Raw genomic sequence first — 21,361 nt, 5'->3', positions numbered from 1 at the left:
GTCTCTGTGGCGCAATTGGTCAGCGCGTTCGGCTGTTAACTGAAAGGTTGGTGGTTCAAGCCCACCCAGGGACGTTTTACAGTAAAATCAACTAGTTTCCATTATCTAAATGACAAACCTGGACTGTGATCGGAGCAAAGGGTCAAAGAAACCATGTGGAAGCAACACCCCTTCCATTTAATGCTAAAGTTGTCTCTGTGGTGCAATCGGTTAGCTCTGCCATATTGCACAGTCCAAAATTAACAAGTAGCAACTGAAATTTAAAAATCAGGGGGGTGGGAATTGAATAATGAGGCCACACCCCTTCCACTTCAGCCCAAAGCTGTCTCTGTGGCGCAATTGGTTAGCGCGTTCAGCTGTTAACCGAAAGGTTGGTGGTTCAAGCCCACCCAGGGACGTTTTACAGTCAAATCAACTAGTTTCCATTATCTAAATGAAAAACCTGGACTGCGATCGGAGTGATGGCTCAAAGAAATCATGTGGAAGCCACACCCCCTCCGTTTAATGCTAAAGTTGTCTCTGTGGAGCAATCGGTTAGCTCCGCCATTTTGCACAACCCAAAATGACAGAGTAGCAGCTGAAATTTCAAATTTAGGGGGGTGGGAATTGAATAATGAGGCAACATCCCTTCTACAACCCTCCAAAGTTTTCTCTGTGGTGCAATTGGTCAGCGCGTTTGGCTGTTAACCAAAAGGTTGGTGGTTCAAGCCCACCCAGGGACGTTTTACAGTCAAATCAACTAGTTTCCATTATCTAAATGAAAAACCTGGACTGTGATTGGAGCGAAGGGTCAAAGAAATCATGTGGAAGCCACACCCCCTCCGTTTAATGCTAAAGTTGTCTCTGTGGCGCAATCAGTTAGCTCTGCCATATTGCGCAGCCCAAAACGACCAAGTAGCAGCTGAAATTTCAAATTCAGAGGGGTGGGAATTGAATAATGAGGCCACACCCCTTCCACAACCATCCAAAGTTGTCTCTGTGGCGCAATTGGTCAGCTGCTCGCTGTTAACCGAAAGGTTGGTGGTTCAAGCCCACCCAGGGACGTTTTACAGTCAAATAAACTAGCTTCCATTATCTAAATGAAAAACCTGGACTGTGATTGGAGCGAAGGGTCAAAGAAACCATGTGGAAGCAACACCCCTTCCATTTAATGCTAAAGTTGTCTCTGTGGTGCAATCGGTTAGCTCTGCCATATTGCACAGCCCAAAACGACCAAGTAGCAGCTGAAATTTCAAATTCAGGGGGGTGGGAATTGAATAATGAGGCCACACCCCTTCCACAATAGTCCAAAGTTGTCTCTGTGGCGCAATTGGTCAGCGCGTTCGGCTGTTAACTGAAAGGTTGGTGGTTCAAGCCCACCCAGGGACGTTTTACAGTCAAATCAACTAGTTTCCATTATCTAAATGAAAAACCTGGACTGTGATCGGAGCGAAGGGTCAAAGAAACCATGTGGAAGACACACCTTCCACTTAATGCTAAAGTATTCTCTGTGGCGAAATCGGTTAGCTCTGCCATATTGCACAGCCCAAAACGACCAAGTAGCAGCTGAAATTTCAAATTCAGGGGGGTGGGAATTGAATAATGAGGCCACACCCCTTCTACAACCATCCAAAGTTGTCTCTGTGGCGCAATTGGTCAGCGCGTTCGGCTGTTAACTGAAAGGTTGGTGGTTCAAGCCCACCCAGGGACGTTTTACAGTAAAATCAACTAGTTTCCATTATCTAAATGACAAACCTGGACTGTGATTGGAGCAAAGGGTCAAAGAAACCATGTGGAAGCCACACCCCTTCCATTTAATGCTAAAGTTGTCTCTGTGGTGCAATCGGTTAGCTCTGCCATATTGCACAGTCCAAAATTAACAAGTAGCAGCTGAAATTTCAAATTCAGGGGGGTGGGAATTGAATAATGAGGCCACACCCCTTCCACTTCAGCCCAAAGCTGTCTCTGTGGCGCAATTGGTCAGCGCGTTCGGCTGTTAACTGAAAGGTTGGTGGTTCAAGCCCACCCAGGGACGTTTTACAGTCAAATCAACTAGTTTCCATTATCTAAATGAAAAACCCGGACTGTGATTGGAGCGAAGGGTCAAAGAAATCATGTGGAAGCCACACCGCCTCCGTTTAATGCCAAAGTTGTCTCTGTGGCGCAATCGGTTAGCTCTGCCATATTGCACAGCCCAAAACGACCAAGTAGCAGCTGAAATTTCAAATTCAGGGGTGGGAATTGAATAATGAGGCCACACCCCTTCTACAACCATCCAAAGTTGTCTCTGTGGCGCAATTGGTCAGCGCGTTCGGCTGTTAACTGAAAGGTTGGTGGTTCAAGCCCACCCAGGGACGTTTTACAGTCAAATCAACTAGTTTCCATTATCTATAAGAAAAACCTGGACTGTGATTGGAGCGAAGGGTCAAAGAAACCATGTGGAAGAAACACCCCTTCCATTTAATGCCAAAGTTGTCTCTGTGGCGCGATCGGTTAGCTCTGCCATATTGCACAGCCCAAAACGACCAAGTAGCAGCTGAAATTTGAAATTCAGGGGGGTGGGAATTGAATAATGAGGCCACACCCCTTCTACAACCATCCAAAGTTGTCTCTGTGGCGCAATTGGTCAGCGCGTTCGGCTGTTAACTGAAAGGTTGGTGGTTCAAGCCCACCCAGGGACGTTTTACAGTAAAATCAACTAGTTTCCATTATCTAAATGACAAACCTGGACTGTGATCGGAGCAAAGGGTCAAAGAAACCATGTGGAAGCAACACCCCTTCCATTTAATGCTAAAGTTGTCTCTGTGGTGCAATCGGTTAGCTCTGCCATATTGCACAGTCCAAAATTAACAAGTAGCAACTGAAATTTAAAATTCAGGGGGGTGGGAATTGAATAATGAGGCCACACCCCTTCCACTTCAGCCCAAAGCTGTCTCTGTGGCGCGATCGGTTAGCTCTGCCATATTGCACAGCCCAAAACGACCAAGTAGCAGCTGAAATTTGAAATTCAGGGGGGTGGGAATTGAATAATGAGGCCACACCCCTTGTACAACCATCCAAAGTTGTCTCTGTGGCGCAATTGGTCAGCGCGTTCGGCTGTTAACTGAAAGGTTGGTGGTTCAAGCCCACCCAGGGACGTTTTACAGTCAAATCAACTAGTTTCCATTATCTAAATGAAAAACCTGGACTGCGATCGGAGTGATGGCTCAAAGAAATCATGTGGAAGCCACACCCCCTCCGTTTAATGCTAAAGTTGTCTCTGTGGAGCAATCGGTTAGCTCCGCCATTTTGCACAACCCAAAATGACCAAGTAGCAGCTGAAATTTCAAATTTAGGGGGGTGGGAATTGAATAATGAGGCCACACCCCTTCTACAACCCTCCAAAGTTTTCTCTGTGGTGCAATTGGTCAGCGCGTTTGGCTGTTAACCAAAAGGTTGGTGGTTCAAGCCCACCCAGGGACGTTTTACAGTCAAATCAACTAGTTTCCATTATCTAAATGAAAAACCTGGACTGTGATTGGAGCGAAGGGTCAAAGAAATCATGTGGAAGCCACACCCCCTCCGTTTAATGCTAAAGTTGTCTCTGTGGCGCAATCAGTTAGCTCTGCCATATTGCGCAGCCCAAAACGACCAAGTAGCAGCTGAAATTTCAAATTCAGAGGGGTGGGAATTGAATAATGAGGCCACACCCCTTCCACAACCATCCAAAGTTGTCTCTGTGGCGCAATTGGTCAGCGCGTTCGGCTGTTAACTGAAAGGTTGGTGGTTCAAGCCCACCCAGGGACGTTTTACAGTCAAATCAACTAGCTTCCATTATCTAAATGAAAAACCTGGACTGTGATTGGAGCGAAGGGTCAAAGAAACCATGTGGAAGCCACACCCCTTCCATTTAATGCTAAAGTTTTCTCTGTGGCGCAATCGGTTAGCTCTGCCATATTGCACAGCCCAAAACGACCAAGTAGCAGCTGAAATTTGAAATTCAGGGGGGTGGGAATTGAATAATGAGGCCACACCCCTTCCACAATAGTCCGAAGTTGTCTCTGTGGCGCAATTGGTCAGCGCGTTCGGCTGTTAACTGAAAGGTTGGTGGTTCAAGCCCACCCAGGGACGTTTTACAGTCAAATCAACTAGTTTCCATTATCTAAAAGAAAAACCTGGACTATGATCGGAGCGAAGGGTCAAAGAAACCATGTGGAAGCCACACCCCTTCCATTTAATGCCAAAGTTGTCTCTGTGGCACAATCGGTTAGCTTTGCCATATTGCACAGCCCAAAACGACCAAGTAGCAGCTGAAATTTCAAATTCAGGGGGGTGGGAATTGAATAATGAGGCCACACCCCTTTCACAATAGTCCAAAGTTGTCTCTGTGGTGCAATTGGTCAGCGCAATTGGTCAGCGCAAAATTACCAAGTAGCAGCTGAAATTTCAAATTCAGGGGGGTGGGAATTGAATAATGAGGCCACACCCCTTCCACAACCATCCAAAGTTGTCTCTGTGGCGCAATTGGTCAGCGCGTTCGGCTGTTAACTGAAAGGTTGGTGGTTCAAGCCCACCCAGGGACGTTTTACAGTCAAATCAACTAGTTTCCATTATCTATAAGAAAAACCTGGACTGTGATTGGAGCGAAGGGTCAAAGAAACCATGTGGAAGAAACACCCCTTCCATTTAATGCTAAAGTTGTCTCTGTGGTGCAATCGGTTAGCTCTGCCATATTGCACAGTCCAAAATTAACAAGTAGCAACTGAAATTTAAAATTCAGGGGGGTGGGAATTGAATAATGAGGCCACACCCCTTCCACTTCAGCCCAAAGCTGTCTCTGTGGCGCGATCGGTTAGCTCTGCCATATTGCACAGCCCAAAACGACCAAGTAGCAGCTGAAATTTGAAATTCAGGGGGGTGGGAATTGAATAATGAGGCCACACCCCTTGTACAACCATCCAAAGTTGTCTCTGTGGCGCAATTGGTCAGCTGCTCGTTGTTAACTGAAAGGTTGGTGGTTCAAGCCCACCCAGGGACGTTTTACAGTCAAATCAACTAGCTTCCATTATCTAAATGAAAAACCTGGACTGCGATCGGAGTGATGGCTCAAAGAAATCATGTGGAAGCCACACCCCCTCCGTTTAATGCTAAAGTTGTCTCTGTGGAGCAATCGGTTAGCTCTGCCATATTGCACAGCCCAAAATGACCAAGTAGCAGCTGAAATTTCAAATTTAGGGGGGTGGGAATTGAATAATGAGGCCACACCCCTTCTACAACCCTCCAAAGTTTTCTCTGTGGTGCAATTGGTCAGCGCGTTTGGCTGTTAACCAAAAGGTTGGTGGTTCAAGCCCACCCAGGGACGTTTTACAGTCAAATCAACTAGTTTCCATTATCTAAATGAAAAACCTGGACTGTGATTGGAGCGAAGGGTCAAAGAAATCATGTGGAAGCCACACCCCCTCCGTTTAATGCTAAAGTTGTCTCTGTGGCGCAATCAGTTAGCTCTGCCATATTGCACAGCCCAAAACGACCAAGTAGCAGCTGAAATTTCAAATTCAGAGGGGTGGGAATTGAATAATGAGGCCACACCCCTTCCACAACCATCCAAAGTTGTCTCTGTGGCGCAATTGGTCAGCGCGTTCGGCTGTTAACTGAAAGGTTGGTGGTTCAAGCCCACCCAGGGACGTTTTACAGTCAAATCAACTAGCTTCCATAATCTAAATGAAAAACCTGGACTGTGATTGGAGCGAAGGGTCAAAGAAACCATGTGGAAGCCACACCCCTTCCATTTAATGCTAAAGTTGTCTCTGTGGTGCAATCGGTTAGCTCTGCCATATTGCACAGCCCAAAACGACCAAGTAGCAGCTGAAATTTAAAATTCAGGGGGGTGGGAATTGAATAATGAGGCCACACCCCTTCCACTTCAGCCCAAAGCTGTCTCTGTGGCGCAATTGGTTAGCGCGTTCGGCTGTTAACTGAAAGGTTGGTGGTTCAAGCCCACCCAGGGACGTTTTACAGTCAAATCAACTAGTTTCCATTATCTAAATGAAAAACCCGGACTGTGATTGGAGCGAAGGGTCAAAGAAATCATGTGGAAGCCACACCGCCTCCGTTTAATGCCAAAGTTGTCTCTGTGGCGCAATCGGTTAGCTCTGCCATATTGCACAGCCCAAAACGACCAAGTAGCAGCTGAAATTTCAAATTCAGAGGGGTGGGAATTGAATAATGAGGCCACACCCCTTCCACAACCATCCAAAGTTGTCTCTGTGGCGCAATTGGTCAGCGCGTTCGGCTGTTAACTGAAAGGTTGGTGGTTCAAGCCCACCCAGGGACGTTTTACAGTCAAATCAACTAGTTTCCATTATCTAAATGAAAAACCCGGACTGTGATTGGAGCGAAGGGTCAAAGAAATCATGTGGAAGCCACACCGCCTCCGTTTAATGCCAAAGTTGTCTCTGTGGCGCAATCGGTTAGCTCTGCCATATTGCACAGCCCAAAACGACCAAGTAGCAGCTGAAATTTCAAATTCAGGGGGGTGGGAATTGAATAATGAGGCCACACCCCTTTCACAATAGTCCAAAGTTGTCTCTGTGGTGCAATTGGTCAGCGCAATTGGTCAGCGCAAAATTACCAAGTAGCAGTTGAACTTTCAAATTCAGGGGGGTGGGAATTGAATAATGAGGCCACACCCCTTCTACAACCCTCCAAAGTTGTCTCTGTGGCGCAATTGGTCAGCGCGTTCGGCTGTTAACTGAAAGGTTGGTGGTTCAAGCCCACCCAGGGACGTTTTACAGTCAAATCAACTAGTTTCCATTATCTAAATGAAAAACCTGGACTGTGATTGGAGCGAAGGGTCAAAGAAACCATGTGGAAGCCACACCCTCCGTTTAATGCTAAAGTTGTCTCTGTGGCGCAATCGGTTAGCTCTGCCATATTGCACAGCCCAAAACGACCAAGTAGCAGCTGAAATTTCAAATTCAGGGGGGTGGGAATTGAATAATGAGGCCACACCCCTTCCACAATAGTCCAAAGTTGTCTCTGTGGCGCAATTGGTCAGCGCGTTCGGCTGTTAACTGAAAGGTTGGTGGTTCAAGCCCACCCAGGGACGTTTTACAGTCAAATCAACTAGTTTCCATTATCTAAATGAAAAACCTGGACTGTGATTGGAGCGAAGGGTCAAAGAAACCATGTGGAAGCCACACCCCCTCCGTTTAATGCTAAAGTTGTCTCTGTGGCGCAATCGGTTAGCTCTGCCATATTGCACAGCCCAAAACGACCAAGTAGCAGCTGAAATTTCAAATTCAGGGGGGTGGGAATTGAATAATGAGGCCACACCCCTTCTACAACCATCCAAAGTTGTCTCTGTGGCGCAATTGGTCAGCGCGTTCGGCTGTTAACTGAAAGGTTGGTGGTTCAAGCCCACCCAGGGACGTTTTACAGTCAAATCAACTAGTTTCCATTATCTAAATGAAAAACCTGGACTGTGATTGGAGCGAAGGGTCAAAGAAATCATGTGGAAGCCACACCCCTCCGTTTAATGCTAAAGTTGTCTCTGTGGTGCAATCGGTTAGCTCTGCCATATTGCACAGCCCAAAACGACCAAGTAGCAGCTGAAATTTCAAATTCAGGGGGGTGGGAATTGAATAATGAGGCCACACCCCTTCCACAACCATCCAAAGTTGTCTCTGTGGCGCAATTGGTCAGCGCGTTCGGCTGTTAACTGAAAGGTTGGTGGTTCAAGCCCACCCAGGGACGTTTTACAGTCAAATCAACTAGTTTCCATTATCTATAAGAAAAACCTGGACTGTGATTGGAGCGAAGGGTCAAATAAATCATGTGGAAGCAACACCCCTTCCATTTAATGCTAAAGTTGTCTCTGTGGCGCAATCGGTTAGCTCTGCCATATTGCACAGCCCAAAACGACCAAGTAGCAGCTGAAATTTGAAATTCAGGGGGGTGGGAATTGAATAATGAGGCCACACCCCTTCTACAACCATCCAAAGTTGTCTCTGGCGCAATTGGTCAGCGTTGCTGTTAACTGAAAGGTTGGTGGTTCAAGCCCACCCAGGGACGTTTTACAGTAAAATCAACTAGTTTCCATTATCTAAATGACAAACCTGGACTGTGATCGGAGCAAAGGGTCAAAGAAACCATGTGGAAGCCACACCCCTTCCATTTAATGCTAAAGTTGTCTCTGTGGTGTAATCGGTTAGCTCTGCCATATTGCACAGTCCAAAATTAACAAGTAGCAGCTGAAATTTCAAATTCAGGGGGGTGGGAATTGAATAATGAGGCCACACCCCTTCCACTTCAGCCCAAAGCTGTCTCTGTGGCGCAATTGGTCAGCGCGTTCGGCTGTTAACTGAAAGGTTGGTGGTTCAAGCCCACCCAGGGACGTTTTACAGTCAAATCAACTAGTTTCCATTATCTAAATGACAAACCTGGACTGTGATCGGAGCGAAGGGTCAAAGAAACCATGTGGAAGCAACACCCCTTCCATTTAATGCTAAAGTTGTCTCTGTGGTGCAATCGGTTAGCTCTGCCATATTGCACAGTCCAAAATTAACAAGTAGCAACTGAAATTTAAAATTCAGGGGGGTGGGAATTGAATAATGAGGCCACACCCCTTCCACTTCAGCCCAAAGCTGTCTCTGTGGCGCGATCGGTTAGCTCTGCCATATTGCACAGCCCAAAACGACCAAGTAGCAGGTGAAATTTCAAATTCAGGGGGGTGGGAATTGAATAATGAGGCCACACCCCTTCTACAACCATCCAAAGTTGTCTCTGTGGCGCAATTGGTCAGCGCGTTCGGCTGTTAACTGAAAGGTTGGTGGTTCAAGCCCACCCAGGGACGTTTTACAGTCAAATCAACTAGTTTCCATTATCTAAATGAAAAACCTGGACTGCGATCGGAGTGATGGCTCAAAGAAATCATCTGAAAGCCACACCCCCTCCGTTTAATGCTAAAGTTGTCTCTGTGGAGCAATCGGTTAGCTCCGCCATTTTGCACAACCCAAAATGACAGAGTAGCAGCTGAAATTTCAAATTTAGGGGGGTGGGAATTGAATAATGAGGCCACACCCCTTCTACAACCCTCCAAAGTTGTCTCTGTGGCGCAATTGGTCAGCGTTTGGCTGTTAACTGAAAGGTTGGTGGTTCAAGCCCACCCAGGGACGTTTTACAGTCAAATCAACTAGTTTCCATTATCTAAATGAAAAACCTGGACTGTGATTGGAGCGAAGGGTCAAAGAAATCATGTGGAAGCCACACCCCCTCCGTTTAATGCTAAAGTTGTCTCTGTGGTGCAATCAGTTAGCTCTGCCATATTGCGCAGCCCAAAACGACCAAGTAGCAGCTGAAATTTCAAATTCAGGGGGGTGGGAATTGAATAATGAGGCCACACCCCTTCCACAACCATCCAAAGTTGTCTCTGTGGCGCAATTGGTCAGCGTTGGGCTGTTAACTGAACGGTTGGTGGTTCAAGCCCACCCAGGACGTTTTACAGTCAAATCAACTAGTTTCCATTATCTAAATGAAAAACCTGGACTGTGATCGGAGCGAAGGGTCAAAGAAACCATGTGGAAGCAACAACCTTCCATTTAATGCTAAAGTTGTCTCTGTGGTGCAATCGGTTAGCTCTGCCATATTGCACAGCCCAAACGACCAAGTAGCAGCTGAAATTTCAAATTCAGGGGGGTGGGAATTGAATAATGAGGCCACACCCCTTATACAACTATCCAAAGTTGTCTCTGTGGCGCAATTGGTCAGCGCTGCTCGCTGTTAACTGAAAGGTTGGTGGTTCAAGCCCACCCAGGGACGTTTACAGTCAAATCAACTAGTTTCCATTATCTAAATGAAAAACCTGGACTGTGATTGGGCGAAGGGTCAAAGAAACCATGTGGAAGCAACCCCTTCCATTTAATGCTAAAGTTGTCTCTGTGGTGCAATCGGTTAGCTCTGCCATATTGCACAGCCCAAAACGACCAAGTAGCAGCAGAAATTTCAAATTCAGGGGGGTGGGAATTGAATAATGAGGCCACACCCCTTCTACAACCCTCCAAAGTTGTCTCTGTGGCGCAATTGGTCAGCGTTGCTCGCTGTTAACTGAAAGGTTGGTGGTTCAAGCCCACCCAGGGACGTTTACAGTCAAATCAACTAGTTTCCATTATCTAAATGAAAAACCTGGACTGTGATTGGAGGAAAGGGTCAAAGAAACCATGTGGAAGCCACACCCTCCACTTAATGCTAAAGTTGTCTCTGTGGCGCAATCGGTTAGCTCTGCCATATTGCGCAGCCCAAAATGACCAAGTAGCAGCTGAAATTTCAAATTCAGGGGGGTGGGAATTGAATAATGAGGCCACACCCCTTCTACAACCATCCAAAGTTGTCTCTGTGGCGCAATTGGTCAGCGTTGGGCTGTTAACTGAACGGTTGGTGGTTCAAGCCCACCCAGGGACGTTTTACAGTCAAATAAACTAGTTTCCATTATCTAAATGAAAAACCTGGACTGTGATTGGAGCGAAGGGTCAAAGAAATCATGTGGAAGCCACACCCCCTCCGTTTAATGCTAAAGTTGTCTCTGTGGCGCAATCGGTTAGCTCTGCCATATTGCACAGCCCAAAATGACCAAGTAGCAGCTGAAATTTCAAATTCAGGGGGGTGGGAATTGAATAATGAGGCCACACCCCTTCCACAACCATCCAAAGTTGTCTCTGTGGCGCAATTGGTCAGCGCGTTCGGCTGTTAACTGAAAGGTTGGTGGTTCAAGCCCACCCAGGGACGTTTTACAGTCAAATCAACTAGCTTCCATTATCTAAATGAAAAACCTGGACTGTGATCGGAGCGAAGGGTCAAAGAAACCATGTTGAAGCAACACCCCTTCCATTTAATGCTAAAGTTGTCTCTGTGGCGCAATCGGTTAGCTCTGCCATATTGCACAGCCCAAAACGACCAAGTAGCAGCTGAAATTTGAAATTCAGGGGGGTGGGAATTCAATAATGAGGCCACACCCCTTCCACAACCATCCAAAGTTGTCTCTGTGGCGCAATTGGTCAGCGCGTTCGGCTGTTAACTGAAAGGTTGGTGGTTCAAGCCCACCCAGGGACGTTCTAAAGTCAAATCAACTAGTTTCCATTATCTAAATGAAAAACCTGGACTGTGATTGGAGCGAAGGGTCAAAGAAACCATGTGGAAGCAACACCCCTTCCATTTAATGCTAAAGTTGTCTCTGTGGTGCAATCGGTTAGCTCTGCCATATTGCACAGCCCAAAATGACCAAGTAGCAGCTGAAATTTAAAATTCAGGGGGGTGGGAATTGAATAATGAGGCCACACCCTTCCACTTCAGCCCAAAGTTGTCTCTGTGGCGCAATTGGTCAGCGTTGCTCGCTGTTAACCGAAAGGTTGGTGGTTCAAGCCCACCCAGGGACGTTTTACAGTCAAATCAACTAGTTTCCATTATCTAAATGAAAAACCTGGACTGTGATCAGAGTGATGGCTCAAAGAAATCATGTGGAAGCCACACCACCTCTGTTTAATGCCAAAGTTGTCTCTGTGGAGCAATCGGTTAGCTCCGCCATATTGCACAGCCCAAAACGACCAAGTAGCAGCTGAAATTTCAAATTCAGGGGGGTGGGAATTGAATAATGAGGCCACACCCCTTCCACAATAGTCCAAAGTTGTCTCTGTGGCGCAATTGGTCAGCGCGTTCGGCTGTTAACTGAAAGGTTGGTGGTTCAAGCCCACCCAGGGACGTTTTACAGTCAAATCAACTAGTTTCCATTATCTAAATGAAAAACCTGGACTGTGATTGGAGCGAAGGGTCAAAGAAACCATGTGGAAGCAACACCCCTTCCATTTAATGCTAAAGTTGTCTCTGTGGCGCAATCGGTTAGCTCTGCCATATTGCACAGCCCAAAACGACCAAGTAGCAGCTGAAATTTCAAATTCAGGGGGGTGGGAATTGAATAATGAGGCCACACCCCTTCCACAATAGTCCAAAGTTGTCTCTGTGGCGCAATTGGTCAGCGCGTTCGGCTGTTAACTGAAAGGTTGGTGGTTCAAGCCCACCCAGGGACGTTTTACAGTCAAATAAACTAGTTTCCATTATCTAAATGAAAAACCTGGACTGTGATTGGAGCGAAGGGTCAAAGAAACCATGTGGAAGCAACACCCCTTCCATTTAATGCTAAAGTTGTCTCTGTGGCGCAATCGGTTAGCTCTGCCATATTGCACAGCCCAAAACGACCAAGTAGCAGCTGAAATTTCAAATTCAGGGGGGTGGGAATTGAATAATGAGGCCACACCCCTTCCACAATGCTCCAAAGTTGTCTCTGTGGCGCAATTGGTCAGCGCGTTCGGCTGTTAACTGAAAGGTTGGTGGTTCAAGCCCACCCAGGGACGTTTTACAGTCAAATCAACTAGTTTCCATTATCTAAATGAAAAACCTGGACTGTGATCTGAGCGAAGGGTCAAATAAATCATGTGGAAGCCACACCCCCTCCATTTAATGCTAAAGTTGTCTCTGTGGCGCAATCGGTTAGCTCTGCCATATTGCACAGCCCAAAATGACCAAGTAGCAGCTGAAATTTCAAATTTAGGGGGGTGGGAATTGAATAATGAGGCCACACCCCTTCCACAATAGTCCAAAGTTGTCTCTGTGGCGCAATTGGTCAGCGCGTTCGGCTGTTAACTGAAAGGTTGGTGGTTCAAGCCCACCCAGGGACGTTTTACAGTCAAATAAACTAGTTTCCATTATCTAAATGAAAAACCTGGACTGTGATTGGAGCGAAGGGTCAAAGAAACCATGTTGAAGCAACACCCCTTCCATTTAATGCTAAAGTTGTCTCTGTGGCGCAATCGGTTAGCTCTGCCATATTGCACAGCCCAAAACGACCAAGTAGCAGCTGAAATTTCAAATTCAGGGGGGTGGGAATTGAATAATGAGGCCACACCCCTTCTACAACCATCCAAAGTTGTCTCTGTGTGGCGCAATTGGTCAGCTGCTCGCTGTTAACTGAAAGGTTGGTGGTTCAAGCCCACCCAGGGACGTTTTACAGTCAAATAAACTAGTTTCCATTATCTAAATGAAAAACCTGGACTGTGATTGGAGCGAAGGGTCAAAGAAACCATGTGGAAGCAACACCCCTTCCGTTTAATGCTAAAGTTGTCTCTGTGGCGCAATCGGTTAGCTCTGCCATATTGCACAGCCCAAAACGACCAAGTAGCAGCTGAAATTTCAAATTCAGGGGGGTGGGAATTGAATAATGAGGCCACACCCCTTCCACAATGCTCCAAAGTTGTCTCTGTGGCGCAATTGGTCAGCGCGTTCGGCTGTTAACTGAAAGGTTGGTGGTTCAAGCCCACCCAGGGACGTTTTACAGTCAAATAAACTAGTTTCCATTATCTAAATGAAAAACCTGGACTGTGATTGGAGCGAAGGGTCAAAGAAATCATGTGGAAGCCACACCCCCTCCGTTTAATGCTAAAGTTGTCTCTGTGGCGCAATCAGTTAGCTCTGCCATATTGCACAGCCCAAAATGACAGAGTAGCAGCTGAAATTTCAAATTTAGGGGGGTGGGAATTGAATAATGAGGCCACACCCCTTCCACAATAGTCCAAAGTTGTCTCTGTGGTGCAATTGGTCAGCGCGTTCGGCTGTTAACTGAAAGGTTGGTGGTTCAAGCCCACCCAGGGACGTTTTGCACAGTCAAATAAACTAGTTTCCATTATCTAAATGAAAAACCTGGACTGTGATTGGAGCGAAGGGTCAAAGAAACCATGTGGAAGCAACACCCCTTCCATTTAATGCTAAAGTTGTCTCTGTGGTGCAATCGGTTAGCTCTGCCATATTGCACAGCCCAAAATGACCAAGTAGCAGCTGAAATTTCAAATTCAGGGGGGTGGGAATTGAATAATGAGGCCACACCCCTTCCACAATGCTCCAAAGTTGTCTCTGTGGCCCAATTGGTCAGCGCGTTCGGCTGTTAACTGAAAGGTTGGTGGTTCAAGCCCACCCAAGGGACGTTCTAAAGTCAAATCAACTAGTTTCCATTATCTAAATGAAAAACCTGGACTGTGATTGGAGCGAAGGGTCGAATAAATCATGTGGAAGCCACACCCCCTCCGTTTAATGCTAAAGTTGTCTCTGTGGCGCAATCGGTTAGCTCTGCCATATTGCACAGCCCAAAATGACCAAGTAGCAAATTTAGGGGGGTGGGAATTGAATAATGAGGCTACACCCCTTCTACAACCATCCAAAGTTGTCTCTGTGGCACAATGGGTCAGTGCATTCGCCTGTTAACTGAAAGGTTGGTGGTTCAAGCCCATCCAGGGACGTTTTACAGTCAAATTAACCAGGTTACATCATCTGAATGAAAAACCTGGAATGTGTTTGGAGCGAAGGGTCTAATAAACCATGTGGACCATAAAACGTCCCTGGGTGGGCTTGAACCACCAACCTTTCAGTTAACAGCCGAACGCGCTAACCCATTGCGCCACAGAGACAACTTTGTGCTCAACAGGAGGGGGTGTGCGAGAATTATTCAATTCCCAATTTTCAGCTGCTACTTGGTAATTTTGGGCTGTGCAATATGGCAGAATTTTTAATCATGTTGGGTATATATTCTTCCTCATGGTGTCTCTTACCATTCTCTATTACAGGGACCAAATTTTTCATTTAGATGATGTAACCTGGTTAATTTGACTGTAAAACGTCCGTGGGTGGGCTTGAAGGTTACTGTTAAAAAGATTTTTTTTTTACTAACTGTAATTTTCTTTCTTTCAATTTACTGATAGTCCATTTGTAACTTAATTATGTAATGCTGTTCTACTACATCGGCAGATCTGTGTAGAGATGTTTGCAAAAGTTACAAACCAAGTAACAGTTCCAGATCCCACAGGATAAGCTACAAATTCCGGATATGTTCGTACTCACCTCTGCGTTGTGGTTTCAGGTTGCGGTGGATCGGAGGGGGCATGGCTTCGACCTCTGTTCCACTGGCAGCGTTCATCGTGTTCCTCCGGAGCGGCGGGGTAAGGGGAGCCACTGGAGTCAGAGCGGAGTTACGGAAGCTCATGTGGACGGGTGGAGGCACTTTCCTTCCCAGGGACGCCATGTCACCTGTGGCAAGGGAAGGAGCCAGGGGGGTCATGGGGACGTAGTTGCCATCTTGGAGTTGGACAAAGGAGTCAGAGGGAGGAGGTGGAGGCACCCTGGAAGAAAAGAGATTAGAAATTTAAGTGTGCTGTTTTAAGTTTTTTAAACTAAGTTTCAGGAAAATCCAGGGATCCCTAAGGGTATTTATTGCTTGTTGAAGTGGGTATGGCTGAATCTGAGAGGGTTTGACAGCCATTTAAAGGGAGCCCATGGGTCATTAAGTGGAATCCTGTGCTCTTTCAGACTGTTTTGTCGTTCTTTGAGGATCTTTGATGAGGTTTTGGGTTTTCAAGAGGGTTTTAGAGAGGCCAGCCTTTCAAACCCCTTCCGTCTTTCCCCTCTGTGTGACGCCAAAACCTGAACAGTCTAAGAGAGTTAAGTGACCCTTTAAAACCATTTGCATGAACATTTATGTCTATATCTGTGTGTATGTTTTTAATAGCTTGGAGAGAAAGACAGTGCAGGTGTTAACGTGATTTAGCAGGGAGGGCAATTGTATGGTTTCCCTTCCCCGTGGCGTCCCTGGGGAGGAAAGTGTGTGTTAATTGTACTGTAGTGTTTGTAGGATTGCAGTGCCTCCAGAAGAGGGTGCCGTGCCTCTTAGAGTGGTTTGCCTTAAAGAAGTAGTCTATCTACCCATGTGTGTGGGTTTGCAGTGATGTTTATAACTGATTAGAGACTGTGTGTGTTAATTGTCCTGGGGGATGTGGCTGATCTCCCCTTGTTCGGTCCCTCCCTTTTTTCATGAATTACCAATTGTGTTTAAAAAAGATTACTATTTCGTATTTTCAAGTGTCTGTGATTACTTGAAGGCTCTGACTCGGAAATCGGTGATTTCCTGCCAACAGCAAATCCATATCTAGAACAATATCATGTATCTTCTGACTAACCTCGGTGCAACAGGAGGCTCAGTGGTGGCAGCGCTCATGGGAACGTAGTTCTCATCCACGTCATCATCTTCGGAGCAAACACTACCCAGAGGTACCATGCCTTTATTAAACTGAAAGAGATAAAGATCAAGAAACCAAGAGTGGGACAGAGATACATTTTACTGAAGTGGACTTTTTGACAATTTGGTATGATCTGCCTGAAATAATAAGTGAAGATGGAAGAACAGAAATTCTTTCACAGGTGCAGTATTTTATTCTTGAGATTTTAAAACTTTCAACTTACAAAGTAACTGTTGAAGCTCTCGCTGAATTCAAACATGCTCGCTCTGTCAGACAGTGACCGAGGGATATGAAAAGACTCACAACCTGAAACACAGAGTATAGAGACCACAGTAAACCACCTGAAGCTCAGCATTTTGGGAAATACGCTTATCTTGCTGAGAGTTAGACGAGAGGATTGATACCACTCTACACGAAGCAGCTCTATGGAGCTTTTTAGCCACCTTTTAGCTTATTGTTTTGGTTTTACATCACCTAAATATGAAGCTAGAGCCAGCCTATCGCTTAGTAATAAACAGAATAAGTGTATTTCCCAAAAATATTTCCTTTAAATGTTATATATAATTCTGCACGGAAAAGGAATAATATATCATCCACCGGTGTATTAAAATGCCTGTAAGAACATTTGTGCGGCTTTTAGACTTCTGTTGACAGACTGATAAAAAACTGCTTTGTCTATCTCACTCACACGTTTTATGCAGAGTGAAATAGACCTTGACCAGATCTGACTGTAGGTTGACAAAAGGGTCATTCACTTAGAAAGGAAAAAAATGCGCACAAAGCACCAAGCCTGAGCATGTACGGATATAGAAACCGTTTTCCTAAATATGCTCTTAAGCAGCTGTTTCTCCATCAGGAAAGAACACTGGGGACAATGTACACTTTTACCAACCAGGCTGAAAAGAGAGATCTGACTGAAAAAACTCTTTGTGTTGTTTCGGGGCAAAGTTCTTGTATTAACGAAACTAATGCCAATCAAACTATGGTGCAAACAGGCACAAATTGTTTCAGCTGTAAGGATATAATCCATCAATGTTGCCATTTCTGCACATTAAAGCCTCTTAGTAACTATAGTGCCCTCTGACCTCCTCTGAGGTGCCACGTTTAAAGCTCTCTGCTGGCTAATAGTGACGATGCAGCCTCCCACAGGGATTTTGCAGGAAATGAAACTAAACACTGAATTGGCAACAATAAGTATCAGTATTTCCATTTACTTACAATACTACTGAGGGCCATAGAAGTACTAAAGGGCTCTTCTCTGTGAGCAGTGCTGTCAGGCCGGCAGTCTGAATCAGTTTGCGCCTCTTGTGTATTCATTATTTTAAATTTTTAGACTTTTGCATTGATGATTACATTTAAGTCAAAGATATAGTGCACTTAAAACAATAACAATATCACATCTCTTCAGTAATTGGAAACCAGACCAGAAACCAGAAACAATACTTGCTTGCTTGTCAGGCTGTCGTTTTTGGGTCAGACAAAGTTAGTGACTAGCTGGTGAACCAAGTGGAGCATTTAGCAGCTACGGAGACCGATATCATTCTCCGGAGTTAGTGGAGACCCAGAAAAAGCCAAAATAAGAGTGAATATTAGACTCTCATTTGTTTAGTCCATACGAAACCAAATTGTAAAAAGGAAAGCGTTGCCAGACCATCAATCGACTCATCTAACTCTCTGCAAGACACCAAAAAGGATATTTCCTAAAATGTCGAACTATTCCTTTAAAACAAGGTCTTTAGTTAAAGCTTAGTCAGGACACACTGTTCCCATCTTACCCATCTGCGTGCGTCCTGGTATAGAGACAGTGTTACTCCTCGGAAGACCTCCACTTCCTCCTTCCACACATCCATCCCTCCTGTCCGGCTCTGAGGTGGATCGGGGAAGCGTGGCAGGTCCCGTGCCCACAGATGAGCTCTCTCCCTGGGCTGCGATCGCCGGGGGCTTCGGCGGGCGTGGAGGAGGAGTCGGAGTGGAGGCATTGAGCTCCCCCTGGGTCAGAGAGTCCACACTTGGGGTAGAGGACAGGCGGTGAGGGGGGTGTGGTTGCGGGGTGGATGCTGGGCGGGGGATCTGGTAACCGCTGGTGGTGTATGAGTGCATATTTGGATGCACGTTGAAGTGTGTATCATCACTGAGAGGTATCGCCACAGGACGCAGGTGGAAATCCAGGGAGTGCTTCCTGGGGTGAGGAGAGGGGTGACAACGAGTTCTGCCTGCTCGCTTCTGGAGGTCAGAGGTCATGCTGGCATCCAGAGACTGGCTGAGAGGACCTGTCATCGAACCAATTGTCCATGGAGCCGTCCTAAGGCCGGAGGAAGAGGAGGAAGATTGAGGTTGGAGTCCATTTTGAACGAGGGAAGGAGAGGAGGAAGAGGAAGAGGAAGAGGAGGTGGCAGATGGAGGAGGGTAGAGGTTGTCGTTGTATTCGGTTTCAAGAGAGGGCCAGGAACCTAAAGGAGGCCTGGAGACAGAGAGAGACCAAAATAAAAGAGTTATATCAGGATCTACAGGGACAGTTTTATAACTCATATCGTGTCAACAAAAAAATTCTTTGGTAGAAAGTAGTTCTCGCTGAAACTGTTCACACCGAGGTCTGTAGAGTTTTTGTGAGCAACTGTATTATGACTTCTATAAACATAAGTTGCTGTTGAAGTTTTCAAATGCAGGTTCTTTGTGCTTTGAGTCAGAGTTCCAGGCGAGCTACAGCCAAATCTCCGAGCCCAAATCAGGCCCAAAACTATCTGGATAGATAAAAATGGTCACACTAATGGGGACAATAGGTTTTATTGTGTTTTTCGGATGAACCTTCCCACGAAGCTTTGAGTAATAAACGATTTTTGAACAGTGGGGGTGTGATCCAGACTAAGATAAACTTCTAATCCCCTTACTTAGATTCAACACGTCTGAACCTGTAACTCTGACTGTTAGTCTAGTTGATTTACCATCAGCTGATCTTCTTCAGACTGAACCAGTGCGGAAGGTTTACTTTTTCCGTATTTATGTATTTTTGGGTAATTTTCTATTCGCTTCACTCAAATGTACGCCAATTTTTAAACAACCATGACTAACAAACTGTTTGATGATTTTTAATATGTTGGCCATTATTATTGTGTTATTTTTAGTCTAGTTGGAGTTTCAGTAGCTGCTCATCACATTACATTGGAGGCAGAAACAAAATGCACCTCCAGTCACATTTCGGAACAGAGAAGTAAACTCCGTCCATTCAGGGAGTCCATGCAAATGTTTTTAGTGGACCTTGAGTTAAGATTTTTTTGGTCTTGTTTCCTGTATTTGGCTGTGAGTGTGTATGTGTTTACCTGATGTGACTCTGGCAGTGTGATAACCACAGGTAGTCTTCCTCTGTGTGGCCGTCAGGCTCCAGGGGTCGCACACTCACCGGGTCGTAGGGAGGTGGGACTGACCCTGCTACCGTGGTGACGGTGGCATTGCCACTGGTTGGGGTCATCGCGGTGACAGAGGATGGGCGAGAGACAGGAGGTCTCTCTGGAACTGTGGCAAATGAGACATCAAATAACCCAATTGTACGTAACTGCTAGCAGCAAGGACACAGTTATGAGAAACCGTTCCAAGGTTTTTGTCTCCCTGCAGGGCATTGTGGGTATTGGAGTCTTTGTCATTATTGCAGCATAAGAGAAATATTTTCTTTAAAGCTCAACCTGCTGTTAGTAGATATTTTGAAGAGGAACCTTTGTGTCTCCAGAGAGAATAACTGACTCAAGCGATGTAGACTCGAAGACTAGCAGCTTGTAAATGAAATAAATCTGTGGGGTTAGCAAGAAGTGAGCCAGACCTATGAAGCCTGCTCCTCAGCTCTGCTTGAAGCCAGTGAATTTGGGCTACGTTGGCAACTACCTCAACCTCCAACTTGACTGCGGGCAGCTCTCAACTATAGTCAACTATATGACTATACCATATGTTTATTATTACCTCCACCAAGGAGGTGATGTTTTCACTCCTGTCTGTTTGTTGGGTTGTGTGTTGGTTTATTTGTCAAACTGCGGAACCGATTTGCACTGAACTTGGTGGAAGGGTGAGGCCTGGATCAGGGAAGAAGCCATTCAATTTTGAGGAGGATCCGGATAATTTGCTGTTTTTTTTTTCTTTTTTCTTATTTTCTCTTAAGTCTGGTGTATATTGTTTCACGTTGGCCCTGGCGGAGCTTTGTGCTCTCTGAGTGCCATTCTTGCTTAGGTTGTAGTTAGTGGTGGTTTTGTATTGAACTGTATTATAACGAAATGTGTTTCTAAAACCAGATTTTACATGTACACCTAATAAAGTAAAAAAAAAAACCTGCATATCAGGCTAATAGTACAATGAATATTCTGTAGGCTCCAACAGGTGCGACAAAACAGAAATCCATTGATGTTGGCATAAAAAAAAAAAATTCCAATCACACTGATGAAATAAACTCTACTTAGAAAAAGAGTGTTATGCATGATGCTATGAGTTGATATTTGACCTGATTGGATCTCGAGGTGAAAACTTCTCTACAACTAACAGCAATGCGTGTCTTAACATTTGACTTTTAGTCCTTCTTACAGTTCTCGCTATGGGATAATCAATGTTATCCCGTGTCCACATCATGAGACACTGTCTGTGTGCCAAATGATAAAAATAGGATACCAAAATGGGAGTTATAAAACTGAAAAAAGAAAGTCTTTGCTATCTTTTCAAAAACAAGACAGAGGTCAAATGACTGCACAGAGCAAAGCTGTCATGCGTAAAACCATATTTTGTGATATTTTAAAACATTTTACCATCATGGACACACAGACACACAATCCTGAAGACGTTTTGGTCCAATTTTCTCCCTGCATGTTCCCTCTCCTCCCACTAGCTTTCACACTGACTCAGCCACAACCCACACACACATCAAATGCAAAACAAGAGAGGTGCAAGAAATATTTTGATCTATCTATCTATCTATCTATCTGTCTAAACTAATCTCCACTGTACCGTCATCAGTCGGGTTGAAGCCACAGAGCAGGCAGATGGAGGACACCCAGCGGTTCATGTCCTCCTCAGACTCGGCCACCAGGTACCAGGTCCTCTCCTCCGTCCTCAGGTCGAAAACGAAGCTGCTCTCCAGCTCCTTTTTTGTGAAAGAAAGGCCGGCATCCACCTGAAGGAGAGGGGGACACAGGGGGGAGGGGGAGAGGCAGACTGGTGAAAGGCTGTTGGAGCATTTCAGAAACACACCAATGGACAAACTTTAGCTAGCGTCAAATGAATGTATTGAAAATAGACACACACACAAAATGTCAAATATGTGCCTA

The 21,361-nt window shown here is 45.5% G+C and overlaps 1 protein-coding gene and 31 non-coding genes across 32 annotated transcripts in view; 30 read left to right on the top strand and 2 right to left on the bottom strand.

Moving 5' to 3' along the window:
- Positions 1 to 74, top strand: trnan-guu. Its single transcript has one exon. It is a non-coding gene; the product is annotated as a tRNA-Asn (tRNA).
- Positions 1 to 21,361, bottom strand: part of LOC120797522 (GRB2-associated-binding protein 1-like) — a 37,213-nt gene that overhangs the window by 8,656 nt on the left and 7,196 nt on the right. The window contains exons 3-8 of the mRNA XM_040141251.1: positions 21,042 to 21,207; positions 19,382 to 19,574; positions 17,840 to 18,525; positions 16,288 to 16,370; positions 16,005 to 16,114; positions 14,893 to 15,170 (exon numbers count right to left, since the gene is read on the bottom strand). Of these exons, the coding sequence (XP_039997185.1) occupies positions 14,893 to 15,170; positions 16,005 to 16,114; positions 16,288 to 16,370; positions 17,840 to 18,525; positions 19,382 to 19,574; positions 21,042 to 21,207 (1,516 nt within the window). The remainder of the gene's footprint in view (positions 1 to 14,892; positions 15,171 to 16,004; positions 16,115 to 16,287; positions 16,371 to 17,839; positions 18,526 to 19,381; positions 19,575 to 21,041; positions 21,208 to 21,361) is intronic.
- Positions 325 to 398, top strand: trnan-guu. Its single transcript has one exon. It is a non-coding gene; the product is annotated as a tRNA-Asn (tRNA).
- On the top strand, positions 1,295 to 1,368 carry trnan-guu. The gene has a single exon. It is a non-coding gene; the product is annotated as a tRNA-Asn (tRNA).
- trnan-guu lies at positions 1,617 to 1,690 on the top strand. The gene has a single exon. It is a non-coding gene; the product is annotated as a tRNA-Asn (tRNA).
- On the top strand, positions 1,941 to 2,014 carry trnan-guu. Its single transcript has one exon. It is a non-coding gene; the product is annotated as a tRNA-Asn (tRNA).
- Positions 2,263 to 2,336, top strand: trnan-guu. Its single transcript has one exon. It is a non-coding gene; the product is annotated as a tRNA-Asn (tRNA).
- Positions 2,587 to 2,660, top strand: trnan-guu. The gene has a single exon. It is a non-coding gene; the product is annotated as a tRNA-Asn (tRNA).
- trnan-guu lies at positions 3,044 to 3,117 on the top strand. Its single transcript has one exon. It is a non-coding gene; the product is annotated as a tRNA-Asn (tRNA).
- Positions 3,368 to 3,441, top strand: trnan-guu. The gene has a single exon. It is a non-coding gene; the product is annotated as a tRNA-Asn (tRNA).
- Positions 3,692 to 3,765, top strand: trnan-guu. The gene has a single exon. It is a non-coding gene; the product is annotated as a tRNA-Asn (tRNA).
- trnan-guu lies at positions 4,016 to 4,089 on the top strand. The gene has a single exon. It is a non-coding gene; the product is annotated as a tRNA-Asn (tRNA).
- trnan-guu lies at positions 4,468 to 4,541 on the top strand. The gene has a single exon. It is a non-coding gene; the product is annotated as a tRNA-Asn (tRNA).
- Positions 5,247 to 5,320, top strand: trnan-guu. The gene has a single exon. It is a non-coding gene; the product is annotated as a tRNA-Asn (tRNA).
- Positions 5,571 to 5,644, top strand: trnan-guu. Its single transcript has one exon. It is a non-coding gene; the product is annotated as a tRNA-Asn (tRNA).
- On the top strand, positions 5,895 to 5,968 carry trnan-guu. The gene has a single exon. It is a non-coding gene; the product is annotated as a tRNA-Asn (tRNA).
- On the top strand, positions 6,219 to 6,292 carry trnan-guu. Its single transcript has one exon. It is a non-coding gene; the product is annotated as a tRNA-Asn (tRNA).
- trnan-guu lies at positions 6,671 to 6,744 on the top strand. Its single transcript has one exon. It is a non-coding gene; the product is annotated as a tRNA-Asn (tRNA).
- Positions 6,993 to 7,066, top strand: trnan-guu. The gene has a single exon. It is a non-coding gene; the product is annotated as a tRNA-Asn (tRNA).
- On the top strand, positions 7,317 to 7,390 carry trnan-guu. Its single transcript has one exon. It is a non-coding gene; the product is annotated as a tRNA-Asn (tRNA).
- Positions 7,640 to 7,713, top strand: trnan-guu. Its single transcript has one exon. It is a non-coding gene; the product is annotated as a tRNA-Asn (tRNA).
- On the top strand, positions 8,282 to 8,355 carry trnan-guu. The gene has a single exon. It is a non-coding gene; the product is annotated as a tRNA-Asn (tRNA).
- On the top strand, positions 8,739 to 8,812 carry trnan-guu. Its single transcript has one exon. It is a non-coding gene; the product is annotated as a tRNA-Asn (tRNA).
- Positions 10,667 to 10,740, top strand: trnan-guu. The gene has a single exon. It is a non-coding gene; the product is annotated as a tRNA-Asn (tRNA).
- trnan-guu lies at positions 10,991 to 11,064 on the top strand. The gene has a single exon. It is a non-coding gene; the product is annotated as a tRNA-Asn (tRNA).
- Positions 11,638 to 11,711, top strand: trnan-guu. The gene has a single exon. It is a non-coding gene; the product is annotated as a tRNA-Asn (tRNA).
- trnan-guu lies at positions 11,962 to 12,035 on the top strand. Its single transcript has one exon. It is a non-coding gene; the product is annotated as a tRNA-Asn (tRNA).
- trnan-guu lies at positions 12,286 to 12,359 on the top strand. Its single transcript has one exon. It is a non-coding gene; the product is annotated as a tRNA-Asn (tRNA).
- Positions 12,610 to 12,683, top strand: trnan-guu. The gene has a single exon. It is a non-coding gene; the product is annotated as a tRNA-Asn (tRNA).
- Positions 13,258 to 13,331, top strand: trnan-guu. Its single transcript has one exon. It is a non-coding gene; the product is annotated as a tRNA-Asn (tRNA).
- trnan-guu lies at positions 13,582 to 13,655 on the top strand. Its single transcript has one exon. It is a non-coding gene; the product is annotated as a tRNA-Asn (tRNA).
- On the bottom strand, positions 14,389 to 14,462 carry trnan-guu. Its single transcript has one exon. It is a non-coding gene; the product is annotated as a tRNA-Asn (tRNA).

Source organism: Xiphias gladius, chromosome 12 (assembly GCF_016859285.1).
Source record: "Xiphias gladius isolate SHS-SW01 ecotype Sanya breed wild chromosome 12, ASM1685928v1, whole genome shotgun sequence".
Classification (NCBI taxonomy): Eukaryota; Metazoa; Chordata; class Actinopteri; order Istiophoriformes; family Xiphiidae; genus Xiphias; species Xiphias gladius.
This window is presented reverse-complemented; position numbering and strand designations above follow the sequence as displayed.